General features: G+C 32.5%; 1 protein-coding gene across 1 annotated transcript in view; it reads left to right on the forward strand.

Moving 5' to 3' along the window:
* Positions 1-1,345: 1,345 nt before the first annotated feature.
* LOC114342981 (glycine N-methyltransferase) overlaps positions 1,346-19,698 on the forward strand; it is a 30,547-nt gene continuing 12,194 nt past the window's right edge. Inside the window, exons 1-4 of the mRNA XM_028293792.2 lie at positions 1,346-1,504; positions 4,020-4,230; positions 11,486-11,613; positions 14,408-14,664. Coding sequence (XP_028149593.2) covers positions 4,022-4,230; positions 11,486-11,613; positions 14,408-14,664 — 594 coding nt within the window. The 5' untranslated portion in view covers positions 1,346-1,504; positions 4,020-4,021. The remainder of the gene's footprint in view (positions 1,505-4,019; positions 4,231-11,485; positions 11,614-14,407; positions 14,665-19,698) is intronic.

Consider the following 19,698-nt stretch of genomic DNA (forward strand, 5'->3'; position numbering starts at 1 on the left):
AGATACTACTACCATAGGAATGCCACATGTCCATTTTTAATAAAACATCTCTAATAGTTTTCGATATATTGGAAAAAATCGATTTTCATTTTGTAACTTCAAAGGGCTGTAACTTTTTTTATGTGCACATTTGTACTAAGGTAAGTTAGGTTCAATCGAACTATTTTTGGTCCCAGAATATGTGATTAAATTTATGACCTGTATTTTTGTTACACCCTGTATATCTTGATTGACGTCCAGGCACCTTTGTATAAGTATGTTAAGTGAAAAAAGAGCTTCATAGTTCCCAGGCCTTTGCGAAACCCAAATTGCGTATCATTAATGTCTATGTCTAGTTTATGATATATTCGGTTATGGATGACTTTCAGTAGCAACTTTAGCACATGGGACATCAAACTAATGGTGCGGTACTCGCCGCATTCTCGTGCGTTTTTCTTTTTAGGGAGGCAAATAAAGATCGACGTCAACATTCTTTGGGTAATGTGCCTGAGCTATAAATTTTGTTCAAGAGTACCACTAAAATATCAATATGCTGCTCATCTATAATTTTTAAAAGGTCGATAGGAAGCATGTCGGGTCCTGGGCTTTTTCTGTTCTTCATTGTTTTTAACGCATGTATTATTTCTTCCGTTGTAATATATGGACCTATTTCTCCTGAAGTAAGTTCTATGTGTTCCAGGTACCCTCTTTCATCATCGAACAGTTCAGCGATGTATTCTGCCCAACGTTGTACTTTCTCATCGGTCTCTGTTATAGCGACCCCGTGTCTATCCAGAAGTGCACCAGTTAGATTTTGCTTTCTTAGTCCAGCCATTTCTTTGACTTTCTTATGTAGGTTAAATAGATCGTATCTTTTTTGGAGATCCTCGATTTCTTTGAAAGTGTTTTTCTTTTGCCTGATTTATCATCTTCCTTATCTCGTGGTTAATCTCCCTGTATTTATTGTCATCTTTCTTGTCTCCATTCTTCCATCACACTCAGTATCTCGTCGTTCATCCATTCCTCTTTTCTCCTTGTGGAAGTCTTTAGTATATCTTTACAAGGTTCTAGTATGCAATGTTTTAGTTGCTCCCAGTGCTCGTCAATGTCATTGGTGTCTATGTTCAGATCTCTACAGTTCTTATGCAGTTCGTGTTGAAGACATTCTTTTACGTTGGGTTCTTTAAGCTTGCTTATGTCTATTGTAGCCGTTCTCTGATTTCTTTTAATATTTGTTATAAGGACGTCTTATTGAGTATTTTAGAATTTACTTAACGGGGGCGAGCATACAGCCTGGACTATAATAATTCGTGTGGTTATTCGAGTCTGATGTAACATCAGTATCAAAATAATTATTTTACAATGTAATAACAATTCCATGGATTGTCGTTCTTTTTAGTGCTTATGCCGATAACAGGATTCTTTCGTCATTGTCGCGAGCGTATAAATTGTCGGTACAGAAGCTTCATATCGTAGACGTTTAAGTTGACGAGATTTCAACGTTGCTGCTGCACATCAGTCACAGGTACCTACTTACCTATTTCATATTAGATTTGATTTTAATACAAACTTTTATTTCATTTGCCACGATCTTTTAATTTTACGGAAGAAAATTCTTATTTACATTACAAAAGCCTCTTTTAGAATAAGGGTAAATATTTTTTCCATTTCCTAGGCGTTACAAATAATTAGGCGTTACAATTGAAAATAATGGAAGGCAGGACAAAGATGTTGAAGAGACGATTAGTAAAACATCAAAACTATTTCATGCAATAACTTTTCTTCTTAAACAAAGAAATTGCAAGGAAAACCAAATTGATTGTATTCAAAACCATATATAGACCAGTGCTTACATACGGCTGTGAATCATGGATACTAACTAGAAAACTAAAGAGTAAGATACAAGCCTTAGAAATAAAGCATTCTCGAAGAGTTGAAGATTGACGCACAGATATACGGACATATCTTAAGACGCAATCACTACTTGAGTATATTGGAGAAAAACACCTAAGTTGGTGGGGACACCTGAAAAGCATGAAAGACTACATACCTCTGAAGAAAATATGGGAAGCTAGGATATAAAAGAAAATAAATAGAGGAAGACGTAGAGAAGATTGAGATACAGTAGTCGCTAAAATCGTTCAAAGGAAGGGGAAAACAATAGCAGAAGCAAGCAGATTAGCAAACACAAGAAACAATGGTCAACATTTGTACACACGTGAAAAGACGTGTCAGTTCCGACACTGAAAAGTAAAAGGGATTCAAAAGACTATATATGTATAGTAAATATTGTTGAGTATTCTATATTTTTTATTTTCGTACATAGTACCACTACTAGACTGGATGACTGGATAGGCTTGTTGACGTACATTGGCATCTTTTGCACGGACGGTTAATACTTCTACCGAATGGTGATTTATCTCTTGCTGTTTTGTCCACGCGGGTCTCCATTATTCTACTTGTGGTCATTCCATTATTTTTTTTTCTATTAAATACCCATTCGTTTATACACTGTCCGTTACATTTTCTTCTAATGTCATCGCACCTCTTTCGATCTCTCAATGTATTTCCTGTAATTTTTCTCAGTACTCTCATTTCTATCGTTCCCACTAGCCTTTGTGTTGTGGCTGTATCGGGTCTTGTTTCTGACATAATATGTAATTATTGGTCTCAAACTGTCTTTATAAATTTTTGACTTTATCTCAATGTTAATAGGTCCGTTTCGCCATATGTTATTAAAGAATTCTGCCAGTCTACTTCCTTTTTGTACTTCATCACTCACTTTTTTTTTCAGGATAGCTGGACAGTGTAATTTCCACGTAATTGAATTCCATTATTTTTAATACTTTCCATATTGATGCCATCAATTTCTATTTTACATTTTGTTGGTTCTGATTTAATTTTCTGAGATGAGCTTGTCACATTAAATTTTTTTGCACTTGTGTTAAATCTGTGGACTAGTATTTACAGACTATCTTCATCTTGGGCTATCAATCGTCGCTGATTTGCAAAAAGGAGCCAAGTAACATTTTTATATTTTTACTAAGTGGAACTTAGTTCCTTTTTACACAACCAGTTTAATAAAAATATGTTACTTGGCACCAAAACATTATGAGACTATCTCAACAACAATAAGTAATTCACTTGACCCCTTTTTACAGAATAGTTAGAACCTTCGTACAAATCAGACTCAAAATTCTAATCAATTATACTCTAGCGATTTCCCTAGATGTTCTCCTCTATCTTCCCTATTCTGGTGTTTTGTTTTCATTTGGATTTTGGACAGCACAAATTTATGATCGCTTCCTGTTTGATATAATCGTGTTATTTTTATGATATCTTACATAAACACAAACATAATGACACGTGGACAACAGCACGTACATGTGTATCATATTTATTTACAAGCTATACATTTCTTATATAAAACTGTGTCTTACTCTCAACTAAAGTACTAAATTGCATTAAAAAGCCACTAAGAAAATAGCTTCAAAAACAATACTCCTTAGTTTTGTTATAAAATGTTTCACAATTTTAAGGGTTATATATTTAATTAATATTTGGGTGTATTTACAATTTGCCTACAACCTACAATATTTAATAATATAATAGTTAAATAATTGATTTTGTTAATCTGAAATTAAACGTTAAAATAGCTTGATATATTTTATGACCTTCAGCAATGATGCAATAAAAAAATAAGCAGTAAACTATTTCCTAACGAAATTTAGTTCAATAAATGAGTATTTATTGTAATCCCATTTTACTTAACTTAAATTTATAATTTTAATAAACACTGTAGACATAAATATTCTAATAATACATCGTTGCAAAGCTGATTGGGAAACCTTTCAAATGAGCTGGCCCGTTAACTTGGTTTGTATTAAAAAAAATCGTCGATTACTGTATATGATTCTTTTAAACAGACTAAAAATCCTGCTAATATTCTAAACATTAGCAGAAGAAATTTTCAATTTCCATGAAAAAGTCAAACTGTATACATAAAAATTCGCTCCTTTCTAATACCTTGTTTTTTTCAGAAATGGCACAAGCTAATGTTATCACCACGAGATCTCTTGGTACGGCATCTGAAGGTATTAGAGATCAGTACGCCGATGGAAAGGCAGCAAAAGTTTGGGAAGTCTTCATTGGAGACAAAAACTCCAGAACTCAAAACTACAAGAACTTTTTGGTGGGATTATTGAAGAGGAAGGGATGCAAAAGAATTTTGGATGTAGCTTGCGGAACGGGGTAAGAAATATATTACTTGCATGATTACTATTATAGATACAACTTTTAGCTAGACTGTTTTAGAAATATTTTATGTAACAGCTTCAAGATACTATTTCACAAAAAGTTTTCACTTTGTTAAACCTGATAGAGATATTTTATTACCATAATATCATGTCAGTAGTATGTACATGTTTTGAACCTCGAGCTTTTTAATGTTCACTAAATGGTTAATTGCTTAATTCAAAAACGTTATCCAAACCCTTTTTACTACAAAAACACGCTTACGTCATTCACGATTTCTGACCTCAGAGCATTGAGAAGATACTAGGATATCACTTTTCATCATGGACATGTATAATAAATATACAGTGAAAAGCTAGGCACCATTACTTGCCAGACAAATTTTGCTTTGTTTTTGTTTACTGTACAAATAATCTATAATTCTAATCAATGATGAAAAATATCTCTGGCAAGTAATGATGCCTAGCTTCTCATTGTACCATAACATGGCCACGATGAAAAGTCATAATCTAATGTTTTGGCAATGCTCTGATGTCAGAAATCTTGAATGACGTAAACGTGTTTTTGTAGTAAAAAGTATAACATTTGATAATTAATTGGTAATCGTCCTTTTTGCGTCAGTGGTTTCGATTTAACCTGTTACTATAAATATTAAAATACATATTCTAAACTTGGATATATCTTATTTACTAAAACTTTGATAAAATTGTTTTTTATAAAAAAAAATATTGGTCAATATTAGAGTTTAACAAATACACTGCTATTTATAGACCATATTTGGCAGTCAAAAAGGGCAAAAAAACTTTTTAATAAAAACAATTTTTCCTCAAAGACGTCATAAAATGAGGAAGTGTTAAATAATTCATTGTGTGTAGGGAATTGCAATTCATTTAAAATAATTAATTGTATAAAAACCACATATGTAACCACAACCACAAAACTCTACCCAAACAGTAAGAAACTAAATGTCGTGAGTTTTTTCCGGAATCCTGACCACACTGGAATAATTCACGAGTCACAGTCCTTATCTCCCACAACTTGTAGGAAGGCTACAATCTGATTAAAGAATTGCAAAGAGCACGTTAAAAACAAAAATACGCATTCAAAGAATTCTTTTCTCTGGAGTCCTCACCAGGATTTAACAAGCAAGCAACCAATAGTGCCTAACGCAGCCTGAGAGACTTGCAAATCTCATGAGAATGATATTTGGGTGATGCAATTTATTGGGACAAGGAGGATATAAGCGGGCATCACTCCATCCCTCCCCAATGCTCCAGATTATCCACTCCCCCTCACATAGCACTCTGTGGTGCTATAGGGGCTCTATCAGCAAAGTTATCATGGATAAGGAGATATTGGAATGACGACCAAGAACTTATAAAAAGAGTAAAGGAAGAGTTTTGGTTTCAAGGAACGCATTGAGTAACCGAAGAACTTTTAAGTTATTCTTCTACAGGTATATTTATAAAAAAATTGGAGAATAAAACGATCTATTTAAATGTCTTTAAATATCCATAAATTAAGTAATCCACATTTTTCTACAAAGTTATTATTGAGGAGTGGTAATTTTGAAATAGCACACAAAACTCTAGAAACGTACTGACGAAGCAAATTACGTATTCCTTTACAATAATGTGCATAACAGCATAATCATAACAATAATAAAAATAAAAACAACAATTAAAGTTATTAAACCAATATCTTCTTGTTTACTTTGTTGTAGGGTTGTTAACTAAAGATATGTTAAGCTAGGTTATGGTAGATTACGATTTTTTTAGTTGTCTGTGTATTTGTTTTTATTTGCATATTCTATTAGAACTAAAACCATTATTTGCATATAATAAATAAATAAATAAACAACAAGTAGTGTTTGAAGAAAATGTAAAAATATTTTTTTATAGATCGACAATCTTAAGTAATTATGTAATTATAAGTGCATTTAATTCAAAAATTGAGAGTTTTGTAATAAGTTAATAACAAAACTGTACCGCGCTGGAGTGATATCTTGCGGGTGTCGGACTGGACGATTGCGTCCTCTTTTTTGTCCGACAAAAATAATTTATTTTATTTTAACGTATACTCTTTTGATTAATATTAAAAATTATAGTTTTGAAATAACAAAACCTAACCGCGCTAGAGCTACAAGTTTAGGCGTGAGGCGTGCGGAAACGAGTCCAATCTGCACTCTAAAATTTTTCAGAAAGTGGTAGACTCGCTCAAACGAAGCAGTTAAAACCATTTTTAAAACTTTCGTAATAATTTTCAAAAATCGACGATGTACTGTGAACTATATAGATCACTAAATATACCATTAGTCCATTGAAATGTTACATTTATGGTTGCATTTCTTAGAGGGGTCAATTTTATTTTTTTTAATGTGTAGGGGGTTCAGCAGAAGCTTAAGTTCAAGTTTTTGGGGTCGCCACCTTGTCCCCCGGCCGCCATATTGGAAAAAGGGGTGCAAAGGGCTCTCGCGCTGTATCTCCTAAATTAGCAATCCTACAGAAAATTTATTACACATAAAATGTAGCAAATTAAATTTTCTACAATTTTATATATATTACTTTTTATCGTCAAGTGACCAACAAAAAAGTTATAAACAAAAATAAGAGAAAATTTTGTAAGACGTTTCCTTTTGGAGGTTATAACTTTTTTTCCATTCATTTCACAATAAAATAACATCATAGCGATTTTGTAGAGGATTTTTCAATGAACAATTTGCACTATAAAGTTGTTTAATTTTATTTATTATCTAGGTTTTACAGCGCTCCAAACTTGACCAGATTCTCGAATTCTCATAGAAAAACAATACTTTTCTATCTATAAATTAGGCGACCGGCATCAACCGTTATGCCGACCAAGAAAATCAAATTTAAGGTAAATGAACAATTTTGGTCTATTTTTATGTTTTCGAGGTCGCTGAATCCAAATATGAAGTTTATTTTTATCTAGAGTTGGTGGAACTTCTTCAAAAATCAAATTTTATACAAAAATGCCAAAAATCAATTTTGATGATTTTTCAAATTTACCTCGCTGTACCTTTGGTCACTGTAAATATTTCCTTTAAATATTTCCTTTTGAAAATGTTACTGTCTCATCTTTGAAGTATGTAGATAACAATGAAATTAGTCCAAAATATTTAAACACATTAAAAAAGGAGTTGTTAATAATTATTAAAGATTTTGTCATCATATTTCGTTAGTTTCATGTTTACTTTAAAATGTTGAGTGACAAACTTCTTAGTTTATAATTTTAATTAACACAACAATAAAAAATAATTCATGAAGTTTTTTGGAAAATTTTAAGTCAAAATATACAATAGGAAAAAAGTTATGTTACTTCATAGACAAGCGACACACCCTAAAAACGCTTATATCTCGAGATCCTGACCACGGTGTGATGAATGGCTAATTTTGATCATGCTTTATGATTTTGATATCAAAAATCGTTTTTTGCTCTTCTTAAGAATTTTGCATTTTGCGGTTGCGTCATTCTTCTTCTGAACCGGCGAATTTGTCCTCAAACAACTTCTTGGGCCTTTTCTCTATATGCTTAGGGTTATAAGTTTTATAGTGGGAAGAAAGGTCAAAATCAGATTAATAATAGCATAGGAATGTTAAAATCATAATAAATTGTATGAATAAAAAATATATATAGATAGAAAAGTAAGCCTAACTTTTGTTTTTATTGTATCCCTATGAGCATTCGAGAATCTGGTCAAGTTTGGAGCGCTGTAAAACCTATATAAATAAATAGAATTATACAAATGTAGTAATGAAACACAGACTTACTCACAATCATTTAATTATACTTTGACGACCGGTTTCGATCTCTACATTATACAGATCATCTTCAGGTCGGCGTTAAAAGTAGTTAAATGCTACAATTAAAGAAAACCAGAATTAGAACATTATCTGGTTGCACAAATATTAATAGAAAGCCAAATTCGAAAAAATTTTTGAAATAAAGGTTTGCAACTGTTGACATTTCAGAATATTGCACATACAAATGCACACCTATGAGTTAAAATGCTCATAAGCATATATGAGCAAATGGGTGCATGCAGTTTGTGAATGTTTGTTGAAATTTAAATTTTTTAACTATTAAAAAACAAATTAAAACATTAAGCAACCTTAAATATGCATCCCAACTCAAAATAATAATAATAAATAGATAGTAATATTGTTCAAACCTACTCACATGCCGTTACAAGGGATGCGTTGCCACTTAGTTGTTATCATATTAATTCGTCCAACTTTCGTTTTGACCTGCGTAACATGTCTGTTTACCGTATAACTCTCCCAGCAAACCAATTGGCATAAGTTGGACGAATTAATATGATAACAACTAAGTGGCAACGCATCCCTTGTAACGGCATGTGAGTAGGTTTGAACAATATTACTATCTATTTATTATTATTATTTTGAGTTGGGATGCATATTTAAGGTTGCTTAATGTTTTAATTTGTTTTTTAATAGTTAAAAAATTTAAATTTCAACAAATATTCACAAACTGCATGCACCCATTTGCTCATATATGCTTATGAGCATTTTAACTCATAGGTGTGCATTTGTATGTATCAATATTCTGAAATGTCAACAGTTGCAAACCTTTATTTCAAAAATTTTTTCGAATTTGGCTTTCTATTAATATTTGTGCAACCAGATAATGTTCTAATTCTGGTTTTCTTTAATTGTAGCATTTAACTACTTGTAACGCCGACCTGAAGATGATCTGTATAATGTAGAGATCGAAACCGGTCGTCAAAGTATAATTAAATGATTGTGAGTAAGTCTGTGTTTCATTACTACATTAATTATGGACTCACATATGCAACCCATTCAATATTAGAATTATACAACTTTATAGTGAAAATTGTTCGCTGAAAAACCCTCTACAAAATTGCTATAATGTTATTTTATTTTAAAATGGATGAAAAAAAGTTAAGCTCAAAAAGGAGACTTGTTAAATTTTTTTACATATTTTTGTTTATATCTTTTTTGTTTGTCACTTGACGATAAAAAGTAATAGAAATAAAATTGTAGAAAATTTAATTTGCTACATTTTATGTTTAATTAGATTTTCCGTAGGGTTGGTAGTTTAAGAGATATAGCGCGAGACCCCTTTGTACCCCATTTCCAAGATGGCGGCCGGGGGACAAGGGTGGAGACCCCAAAAACTTGAACTTAAGCTTCTACTGATCCGCCCTATACATTAAAGAAATAAAATTGACTCCTCTAACAAATGCAAGGTACGGCTTAAAAAATGTAACATTTTAATGGACTACGACTACATTGTTTATATTAAATTTGAGGCTTTATCAAAATTGTGAAACGAATAAAAACTCTTTTATTTTATTTTATTTTATCTATATCGTATATTTCACTTTTTTATGTCATTGAATCTGCAAGGTTGTTAGGTTATGTTTGTTTTGTTAGTATCTTTCTATATTCGAGAGAAAAATATATTTTCCCGTTCTACCGAATATACAACGACGTAGATTAAATAAATTTAACAGTTAAACTAAATTTATCTACTTTTTAAAACAACAATAAATGTTATTTCAGTAATGATAAACCATGACATACAGTTTTGTTTATACTAAACGATTTCTTGTATTATTGGTAATTTTATATCTATTTATAACTTATCTTTAAGGTTTAAAAGGGTTATGATTTCCCCATAATCAAAATTGATTACTGACATTTTTAAATTTTAGTGCATTGTGTAATTAGACGTTGAACCAAAAATAAGAAACGTAATAATTTTTGTTTTCGTTTGAAATGTTGCATTTTTCAATTAAATAAATAAAACAGGAAGTTCTTTCGTTACTTAGATGTTTACTTGTTACCACAAGTAGGTACCTAAGTATATAAAATTGGTCCACAAAACTAGATAGACTACAAAATCCACTGGAAAATAATATCATGTCTGGCTGTATACCATTAACCACACAAAAATTAGTAAAATTTTTTATAAAAGTATGTTTTTATGTATGTGATGTAGCCTTTTTTAGGGATTTTAATAAAATATACTTTTCATAAAGGCTTTTAAGAATTTTTTTAACCCTTGCTATATCATCAGGCATCACTGCTAAGGTTATTAAAGGTATTCAAGGTCATTTATTTGTCTGTCTGAAGAACTCTCTAATAGAACAAAATTTTTAAAATTTTATGCTGTTAAAACTAAGATGTTTGCTTAGATTAGAAACATTAACGAGAATAAACTAAACAATTTGAGTACAAAAGATATAAGATTTCTATATTAATATATGCGTTAAAATTAATGTATTTTCCAACTGACACACTATTTCTGCCGTGCTTAGTGAAAACGCCGTATCTGCAAAAATCTGAAAAAAAAATAAATTTTTACTTCTTTCTAACCCAAATGTGCATATCTATCTTATTTGCTTACTAAAAATGACGTAAGTTAAGCCAAAACACACCGCATCTTATGCCGTATCCTGTATCCGTGTATCCTGTGTAAATGTGTACGAATACTTCGAACAAAAATCGATTTTACTCAAATGTGATGTCTCTGCAGATACGTCGTTTTGCTAAGCACGGTAGATTTATAGTCCGGGAGATAGCGTCAAATTTGACCGGAGCATTTTGGCATGGCTGTTTTTTATATAGGCAGTTGGTCCAACGCTTAAACAAATGATATGTCAGCTGGCCTAAAACCGGGGCAAAAATACCTGGAAAATTAATAATAGAAAAAATATTTACTCTTTTATAAAAAATAACTTTTTATAATACCACGTTTTTATAATTTGTATGACACAATATGTACATATATTATATGTACATAATGTATGTACATAAGATGTAATATATTGTAAAAATGTATTATAAAAACCATTATTCTTCCAATCAAAATGTCAATTTTAAAAACAAAAAGGATTTCAGACGTCGGGAATCGAACCCGACCCGCCTGCCTGGGCGAAAGCCAGGTATTCTAACCACTAGACAATAAGTAAGGAAGTAAGGCACGGAGATAAGCACTTGACATATAAGTTGTAGCGTTCATTCCATCTACTTTTATGTTATTTTTTCTTGCCTAAAATCCCCGGAGTCACGCCAGCAGACAGACATTTTCGTTATCAAACAAGTACTATCTACCAAAATAAATTAATAGAATCCGTGCCAAAATCACCGTAAAAATTTGACACTATCTCCCAGAATATTAGTTAAACACTTTTTTACATGCAGATTTTAGTATTACTCCTGCTAAAAAATATTTTCTATTGCAGTATTGACTCTATAATGTTACTGGAAGAAGGATTTGAAGTGGTGTCTGTGGATGCTTCGGATAAAATGTTAAAATATGCCCTTAAATCACGATGGAATAGACGAAAAGAACCAGCATTCGACAAATGGGGTAAGTGTTTTGTACAGTTAGTCTAGAATAAAGTTTTTTAATATTTTTCTTTGAAACTGTCATCTCTATCTCGGTAATCTGAATGTTTTCAAATAATCATAACCATAACAATGATAGTCTTTCGTGATTCTGCCATTGCAGTATAGAAGAAGAATTGCAGATTAGAAGAGTATAGCAGAGTAGTTTGCATTTTGTTGTTCTATAATACACAAGAAAGGTAACAGGACTTCAACTGCCTATTATTATCTCTTAATTTTCCAAGTCTAGTCTTAGTTTTCTAAGTATAAGACAAGAAGATTGGAATTATGCATACATTAGTTCGATTTACAAAAAGAGAGACAAAATGTTGTGCAAAAACTAGAGAGGTATAAGTATAACCAGTGCAATAGGGAAGTTGTATGGCCGAGTATTAAATAAAAGGGTGGAAATAGAAATCCAGGACATGGAAGAACAAAGTGGTTTTCGCGCCGGTATCTCGTGCACAGATAACATATTCGTGATGCAACAAGTAATAGAGAAAAGAAAAGCCACGAATCTACTTACCTAACATTTATTGACCTGGAAAAAGCTTACGACACGGCACCTTTAATTATCTTTGACATTTTGACGACGATGGGCCAGTGGCGGTTCGTGACCTCAGTATGCGGGTAGGCGACATGTATCCACAAATTCTATTTTATTTGTCTCAAATAAAGATTTACTCTTCGAATAAATTGACAAGTTAACCTCGCTTTAAATTTAAATATCTATTCAAATGTAACAAAGAAAATTCGTCATTTTTTACTTTAAATTATCAAAATTGTATTGAAACACAATAAAAATAAAATATAATCGACTGATAAATTTTATTCCACCAATAACTATTCACAGATTTATTTGTTGTTAATGAATACTTACTAAATTAAAATACCCTTCAATAGACCAATCTTAAATTTGCCTGTTTATTATTCACTTTTTATAAACAAATTTAAATTGTCCTATCTATTTTTATTGAATACTTAACGTACTAACAGCCCAAATCAAAAAACAATTTAAAATAATTTCACAACACACAAGAGAATCAACCGAGATGTGAGCGATTTCGTTATGCTGAAGGCCTGTAGGCTCCAAAATCTCGTGCCTAACTCCCTCAAAAATTCGTGGAAATTATGGTCCAGTACCGCCAGAACTTAAGGGCTTTAGCTGGCGTAAAGAGCGAGATGGTACATCAATTCTGTTGCATCGATGTTCTGTTCTAGGCGCCGTTTAAAATTACCTTACCAATGAATATAGAATCTTAATACTACTACTACAAGGGACGTACAATAATTAAAATTTCGGAGAGAAATTAAAAAGTAGCTTTTCTTATTGTAGGTATTGTGTCAAAATTTAACAATTTTGATATATGTGATCTATATTAATAATTTATATTATTGTACATTTGAAGAGGTTAGGCGGCGGCTACCTTGCCTACCCCGACGGGCCGCCCCTGCGATGGGCGTAAGTGAAGCATATGTGCGAGCAATTAAAAATATGTACCAAAACCCGAAAATCTGCATTAGGCAGGGAAAATCTATGTCGAAACCATTCCCTGTTACAAAAGGTCTGAGGCAAGGGTGCTGCTTATCGCCAACACTATTTAAAATATACATTCAGAAAGCTATGGAGCAATGGGGAGAAACAGTTGCTGGGATGGGAATAATGATTGAAGAAAACTGCTTAACAACTTTGTTGTTTGCTGATGACCAAGTAATTCTTGCCAATGACGAACATGATATGAATTATATGCTAAGAAAGCTACAGATCGAATATGAAAAATAGGGCCTATGTATGAACATGAAGAAAACATAATATTTGAGAATAGGAGAGAAAACCGAAGATCCGGAATTACAGTTAAGAAGTATAAGAAAATGTAAGGAATATAGACATTTAGGAAAAAGGAACTACATTAGAAGAAGGAACTACAAAAAAAGACATACAGTATAGGATACAGCAAAGAAAGAAAGCAACTCGTATTTTAGATGGTCTACTATGGTCTAACAAGATGAAGCTGAATACAAAATTAAGAATCTACAGGTCAATTGTGGAACCTATTCTAACTTATGGGGCAGAGTATTGGCAAGTCATAGGAAAGGAAAGAAAAAATATAGAACTAGCGGAAATGGATTACTTGCGTAAAGCATGCAGGGTATTTAGATTAGAACACGTACCAAATGAGGAAATAATACGACGGACAAAGAGTGTATATTCCACGGTTGACCGAATAGAAACAAAGAAATTGCTATGGCATGGTCATGTTATGAGAATGCCAGAGGGGAGATGGCCAAAAAGAACAGTAAATAACACGCCTATAAATAGACGAATAAGAGGAACACCTACAGAAACATGGAAGAAATGCATAGACCAGTCTACGGAAGATAGAGCTATAGAAGAGAAGGAGTGGGTGGAGAGAATACAATGGCGAGCGAAATGTGGGATGCGGAGGAGACCGTAATAACCCCACTGCTTTTATATATTTTTCCAAGTTATTTCTTTTATTATGACTTAAGCGTTACCGCTCTCACTACCTATAAGGGGAAGTTTCACTTATCCCAGATACCTACGGTATCAAAGAGGTTGATCTCTGGTGGGGCTCTTTCCGCGCTGGTGATATGGTACGGTGGAATATCTCCCAAAAACTTTCAAAGGCATCTGGCTATTGAGAGAAGTATCGCCTTCTACTTGGTCTTATGGAGAGGTTTACTAAGACTCAGCTGTTGTTTGTTCTCTAGGAGGTTTGTTTTGGTAATTAGGTTTAATATTATTAATATTTTAGTTATCGAAGAAGCGAACTGGGTATCATTATACGACGACATCGAAGACCTAGTAGGGAATGGTTTTGATGCTGTCATTTGCTTAGGAAACTCATTTGCCCATTTACTTGACAACTACGGAGACCAAAGAGAACAGATGCGAGCATTAATGAACTTTGAAAAGTGTGTAAAGCCAGGCGGTTTACTCTTGATCGACCACAGAAATTATGATGATATTATAGATACCGGAAGGACAGCACCAAAATGTATTTACTATAACGTAAGTAAGAAATTAGTTTTTTAGGCTCATTTTCATAGATATTAAAAATTAGTGGATACAGTATAACAGATTTAACTGAAACCCTCAAGGTCACTTGCACCGCATAAACTAAGGTCACAATATAAATCCTTGTATGAATCCTTTTATAATTTTGATTTCTTCGGATATTTCATACCCAAGTAGTAGATATTTAGGGCGTAGGCGCAAAATTTCGCGCCAATGTATTTTAAGTTCATTCATTATTTTCAAATCCTGAGAAAACTAGTAAGTGTTTTTGTAAAATGTAAGCGCATAATGAAAGATTACACTATTAACGAGGGCCAAAAGTCCCGTAGAATAATCAAAAAATTTCTTTTGAACGAGATATTTGAAATTAAAAATCACAGTAAATTTTCTCTATTTTTCATCCCTGTAACTTATTAAAATAAACATTATAGAAGTTTTCAGGGACTTTCGGCCCTCTTAAATATTAATATTTATCTTAAATTTCTCTTCTCAAGATTTTTGTTTTTGTTTTTATCAGTTTATCTTATCTAATCCAAATAATCAGCATTTCATTTTCCACTACTGCTCAGTTGTAGAAATATCTTGTTAATATTGTAATCTTTCTACTTTTAAAAGGTTATCCTCGTATCGCCTTCTCCTTTTTGTCTTTTTGTACTGTGCCCGAACTAGCTCCTTATAGCCTCCATGACAAATTGCCGATATATTCCTCAACATTGTGCTACAACAAAAAATTTATCTGATGATTGATAACTCCATTGACGAAGGTTTCGGAGTCACGAGTGTTTTCTCCTACTTTACCTCTATTCTGTCGTTCTTTTACTTCAAGAGCTATCTCCGCGACAGAGGTCGGCAATCATCATAGCTATTCGGACTTTAGAGACGGCTGCTCTGAAAAGTTCATTTGATGTACATCCGTACCAGTCTCTCAGGTTGCGCAGCCATGACATTCTACCTCTCCCTATAGGTATCTACTTCTTTTTCCTTGGATCTTTCCCTGCATAATGATCTGGAGCAAGTTGTAACTCTGTCCACGTATAATAGATATTCCTCCGAGATATTCCAATTTTCTGGTTTTGATTAGGGATAGGCTATCGGGATAGCGGTTTTTGACAAAACACCGGTTTTCGGTTATACCGGTTTTTTTGCTTACGGTTTAACCTGGCAGTTATAACCGGCCAAAAAACCGGTTTTTCCAAAAACCGCTTTTCGTTTTTTTAATCCAATAGGTTACAATGTTACATTTACAATGCACTTTAGTTTGCGATACTCCACTCGACTCGATACTCGATATCAATATGATCAAAATTAGTACTAACGAAAGAACATCAATATCAATATAAATAAAACACAATTTTTAATAAAACCATTTTATTATATTAATTATTATATTTATTTAATATTTTATTATTATTATATATTTATTGATTATTATTAAAAATAATATAGCGTAAGATTAATATATACATATTGCAATAATGTACAATTTAACCCAACCATTTCAACTTATAAAAAATTTCCCAGACTCTATCAAAAAATAATAAAAATAAAATAATAAAAAAAAAAAATAATATCAACATAAATATTTTACTTAAAAATAAATTGGATAATGTAATTTATCTTTTATTTTTACTACCATCAAAAAAATTTATCATGTATTTCCTTTAACACGTTTGTATATTTGTATAATAGTTATATTTTAACTCATTTAATACTTCCTGTATGGGTGTATCGTTTTGAAAACGTAGGGAAATCCTTGGAGATTCGTATTCGTAACCGGTAATTCGATATTCATAGTCAGAACATTATTTTTGGTAATCAGAAAAAGTCATTCACCCACTCTCAATGTCAAGAGTCAGGTGTGAAAAATAGATGATGTTTGCGTCTACTTCAACCAGATCAGGACTAGATTGTGCAGAGCAATTTTCTCATTTTGTTAAATTCGCTCTAGCCATCGTTAAAAGGCTAGAGCGAATTGTTTCGTTAGAGTATTATCACTATATAACTTACATTATCGAGTATCTGATATTATCTCTCGTTATATGGTCCAAGTACTCAAGTTTTCTTTCCTTGATAATTTTCGTCAATTCTTCGTGTCATTAACCCATTCTGTATTAGATTTCTACCTCTGAAATATGTATGTTAAATCCATGACATTTCCAGCATTCGACAAAAATACTAGATAGCCTCGTGTGGGGTATGTCAAATTGTCAAACGCCCCTGCCCCTATTAAATAATCGATTCTTTTTGTGTTTTAAATCTTACACAATTAATAAAGAATTCTCTTATATGTATACAAGATATTAAAACCTTCCATCTTGATTTGATCTCTTGATAGATTCTGGCCTTTATGAGTGACATGACTTACACAATAATTTTTCTTTAAATATATCAAGGTCATTTATTAGTTTACTTAACAAGTTGATCATCTTCATTCAGTTAATTCAATTAAATTCATAATTTCGGCATCTGGTATTTCTAATTTTGAAATATGACGAAGAATACGCATACAAATATATCGGTCACGGGTTTAATTGTTATGCTAAATGTTGGTAAAATATCATAAGCAAGTAGCATCAAAAAAGTACCCAGAAAGAAAAATATACAGAAGTATATAGAGAAATATATTTTTCTTTTTTAGTAGTACCTACGTAATAAGTTTTTATAACCGTTCTCGTTCTCAAGTATTAGATATCCTGAATTCCCATTACAAACAACTAAAAACAAAAAAATACTTAGGAGTCTGGAGCAATAAAGAGTAGCCTTTTTGAAGATGAGGAAATTTCTGAGTAACCAAAGGCTCAATCTGCAAATCCGATATCGCATGGTAAAATGTTATATCCACTCTATTCTTCTTTACGGTGTCGAAAGCTTGGACTGTCAATATTAACTTAATTAGAAAGCTGGAAGGTTTTGAGATGTGGCTTTTTAGGAGAATATTGAAAATACCGTGAACCGATCATACAGTGCGGTGGAATAAGTGTTGCCCCCCCTGTTAACTTGTTTATTTTAAGAATATAAGCAAAACGCTCGGAGAGGTCGATTTTTAAACTAACCATAGTATATTATAGCATCAACGTTTCGAACTTTACGCGATCCCTCTTCAGGTGACAGCCATAACTTTGATTTTTTTAAATGGGAAAGTACATCATGTGACACCTCATTTAAAAGCTCTTAAAATATTGAGTTCAAAAATATATAACACTTTAATCCTGTTTGAGAGCGTAGGCGCAAAATTTCGGTCGAATTCTTTCTGAATGCAATTATTTTTTTCGAGTCCTGAAAAAACTAATAAATATTTTTGAAAAATTTAAAAGCAGAATGAAATATTACAGTATTCTCGATGGTCCAAAGTCCCTGAGAACTCCTATAATGTTTATTTTAATAAGTCACAGTGGTGGAAAAAAGAGAAAATTTAGTGTGATTTTTAATTTCAAATATATCATTCAAAAGAAACTTTTTGTTTATTCTAAGGGACTGTCAGCCCTCGGTAATAATCTAATCTTTCATTCTGCGTTTAAATTTTTCAAAAATACTTACTTATTAGTTTTCTCAGAATTCGAAAAAATAAATGCGTTTCAAAAGAGTTCGACAGAAATTTTGTGCCTGCGATCTCAAAAAGGATTAAAGTATTATACATTTTTGAAATCCGTATTTTAAAAGCTGTTAAATGAGGTGTCACATGATGTACTTTACCATTTAAAAAAATCAAAGTTATGCCTGTCACCTGAAGAGGGATCGCGTAAAGTTCGAAACGTTGATGCTATGATATACTATGATTAGTTTAAAAATCGACCTGTCCGAGCGTTTTGCTTATATTCTTAAAATAAACAAGTTAACAGGGGGGGGGGCAACACTTATTCCACCGCACTGTATAAGGGAAAGTGGGGAATGGTGCGCGGCGGGTAATCGTGCGCTGCATTGTATTTCAAATTCCGTGGAAGATTTTACGAACTCAACCAGTCCTACACCTTTCAACCAATCTCATGAACGGTTTACGCCATTATCTTCAGTCGACCATTGCACGTGGACTAAGTCAGATCCGATTATTGAAAATTGCAAGAATTCTTCTAGTCTTTCTGCTCCAAAAATAGGACGGTAATTCCTTAGGCTTTATTCAATTACTTTGGACTTATTATTGATTTAAATCATGTTGTTTAACGTGTATTTTGGTGCATCTGTTGGTTGATATGGTTCAGTAGTTTTCCGTTTGTGATGATGATTTAGTATTTAGGGCACAAAGGCGTAATAGTGCGCACGAGTGCGCACGATTACCCCACAAACAATGAAATGGTAAATATAAAAATTACCATTTTTATTGTCAGATGCCACGAACCTACTCTAGAAAATCTACGATTCTTAAATATACTGACGAAGATTTAAAAATGTATGTAATCAGAAATGATGGCAGAAAATACAAGAAACGGGAGGGCTTTCAATATTCCCGAATCGATTAAAAAAAAAGATTAACAGGTTTGCACACGCCACCCCGTTTAGGCCTCACAGCTGTACAGCTGTGTTTCAGGTGAAGTCGAAAAATAATTAAGAGAATGTTGCGTTAACGCTTGCTAAATTATTCTATGGCTTAACACAAAGAACTTAGATGGTTGGTATTCAGGTATGCCGAAGAAAATAATATCCTAAATAATTTTAATAAAGAGAAGAAGCTAGCTAGCAGAGATTCGCTTTATGGGTTTACAAAAAGGAGTCCTGATATAACATTAAGACAACAATTACAAGCACACCAATGAAGACAAAATTGGAGGAGGCCCATGAAAAGGGATGATTAATGAACGAGAATCTTAAGAGAAAGGAGGAACAGAAAGCAGCAAGGAAGGCAACTGCTGAAGATAAAGAATCGCCAGATATCTCGCCAGACAGAGAAAAGAAAAAAAAACAAAAAAAGGCAAACAAAAAAAGAAGACAGTGCAGAAAGAGCTAACACCTGAGTCGTCTGATGTAACAGACGGTTATTTGTCAGATATTATCGATGAAGACGAATTAGATGATGTTGAATGAAGCTTCATTCCA

This window comes from Diabrotica virgifera, chromosome 3 (assembly GCF_917563875.1).
Source record: "Diabrotica virgifera virgifera chromosome 3, PGI_DIABVI_V3a".
Classification (NCBI taxonomy): Eukaryota; Metazoa; Arthropoda; class Insecta; order Coleoptera; family Chrysomelidae; genus Diabrotica; species Diabrotica virgifera.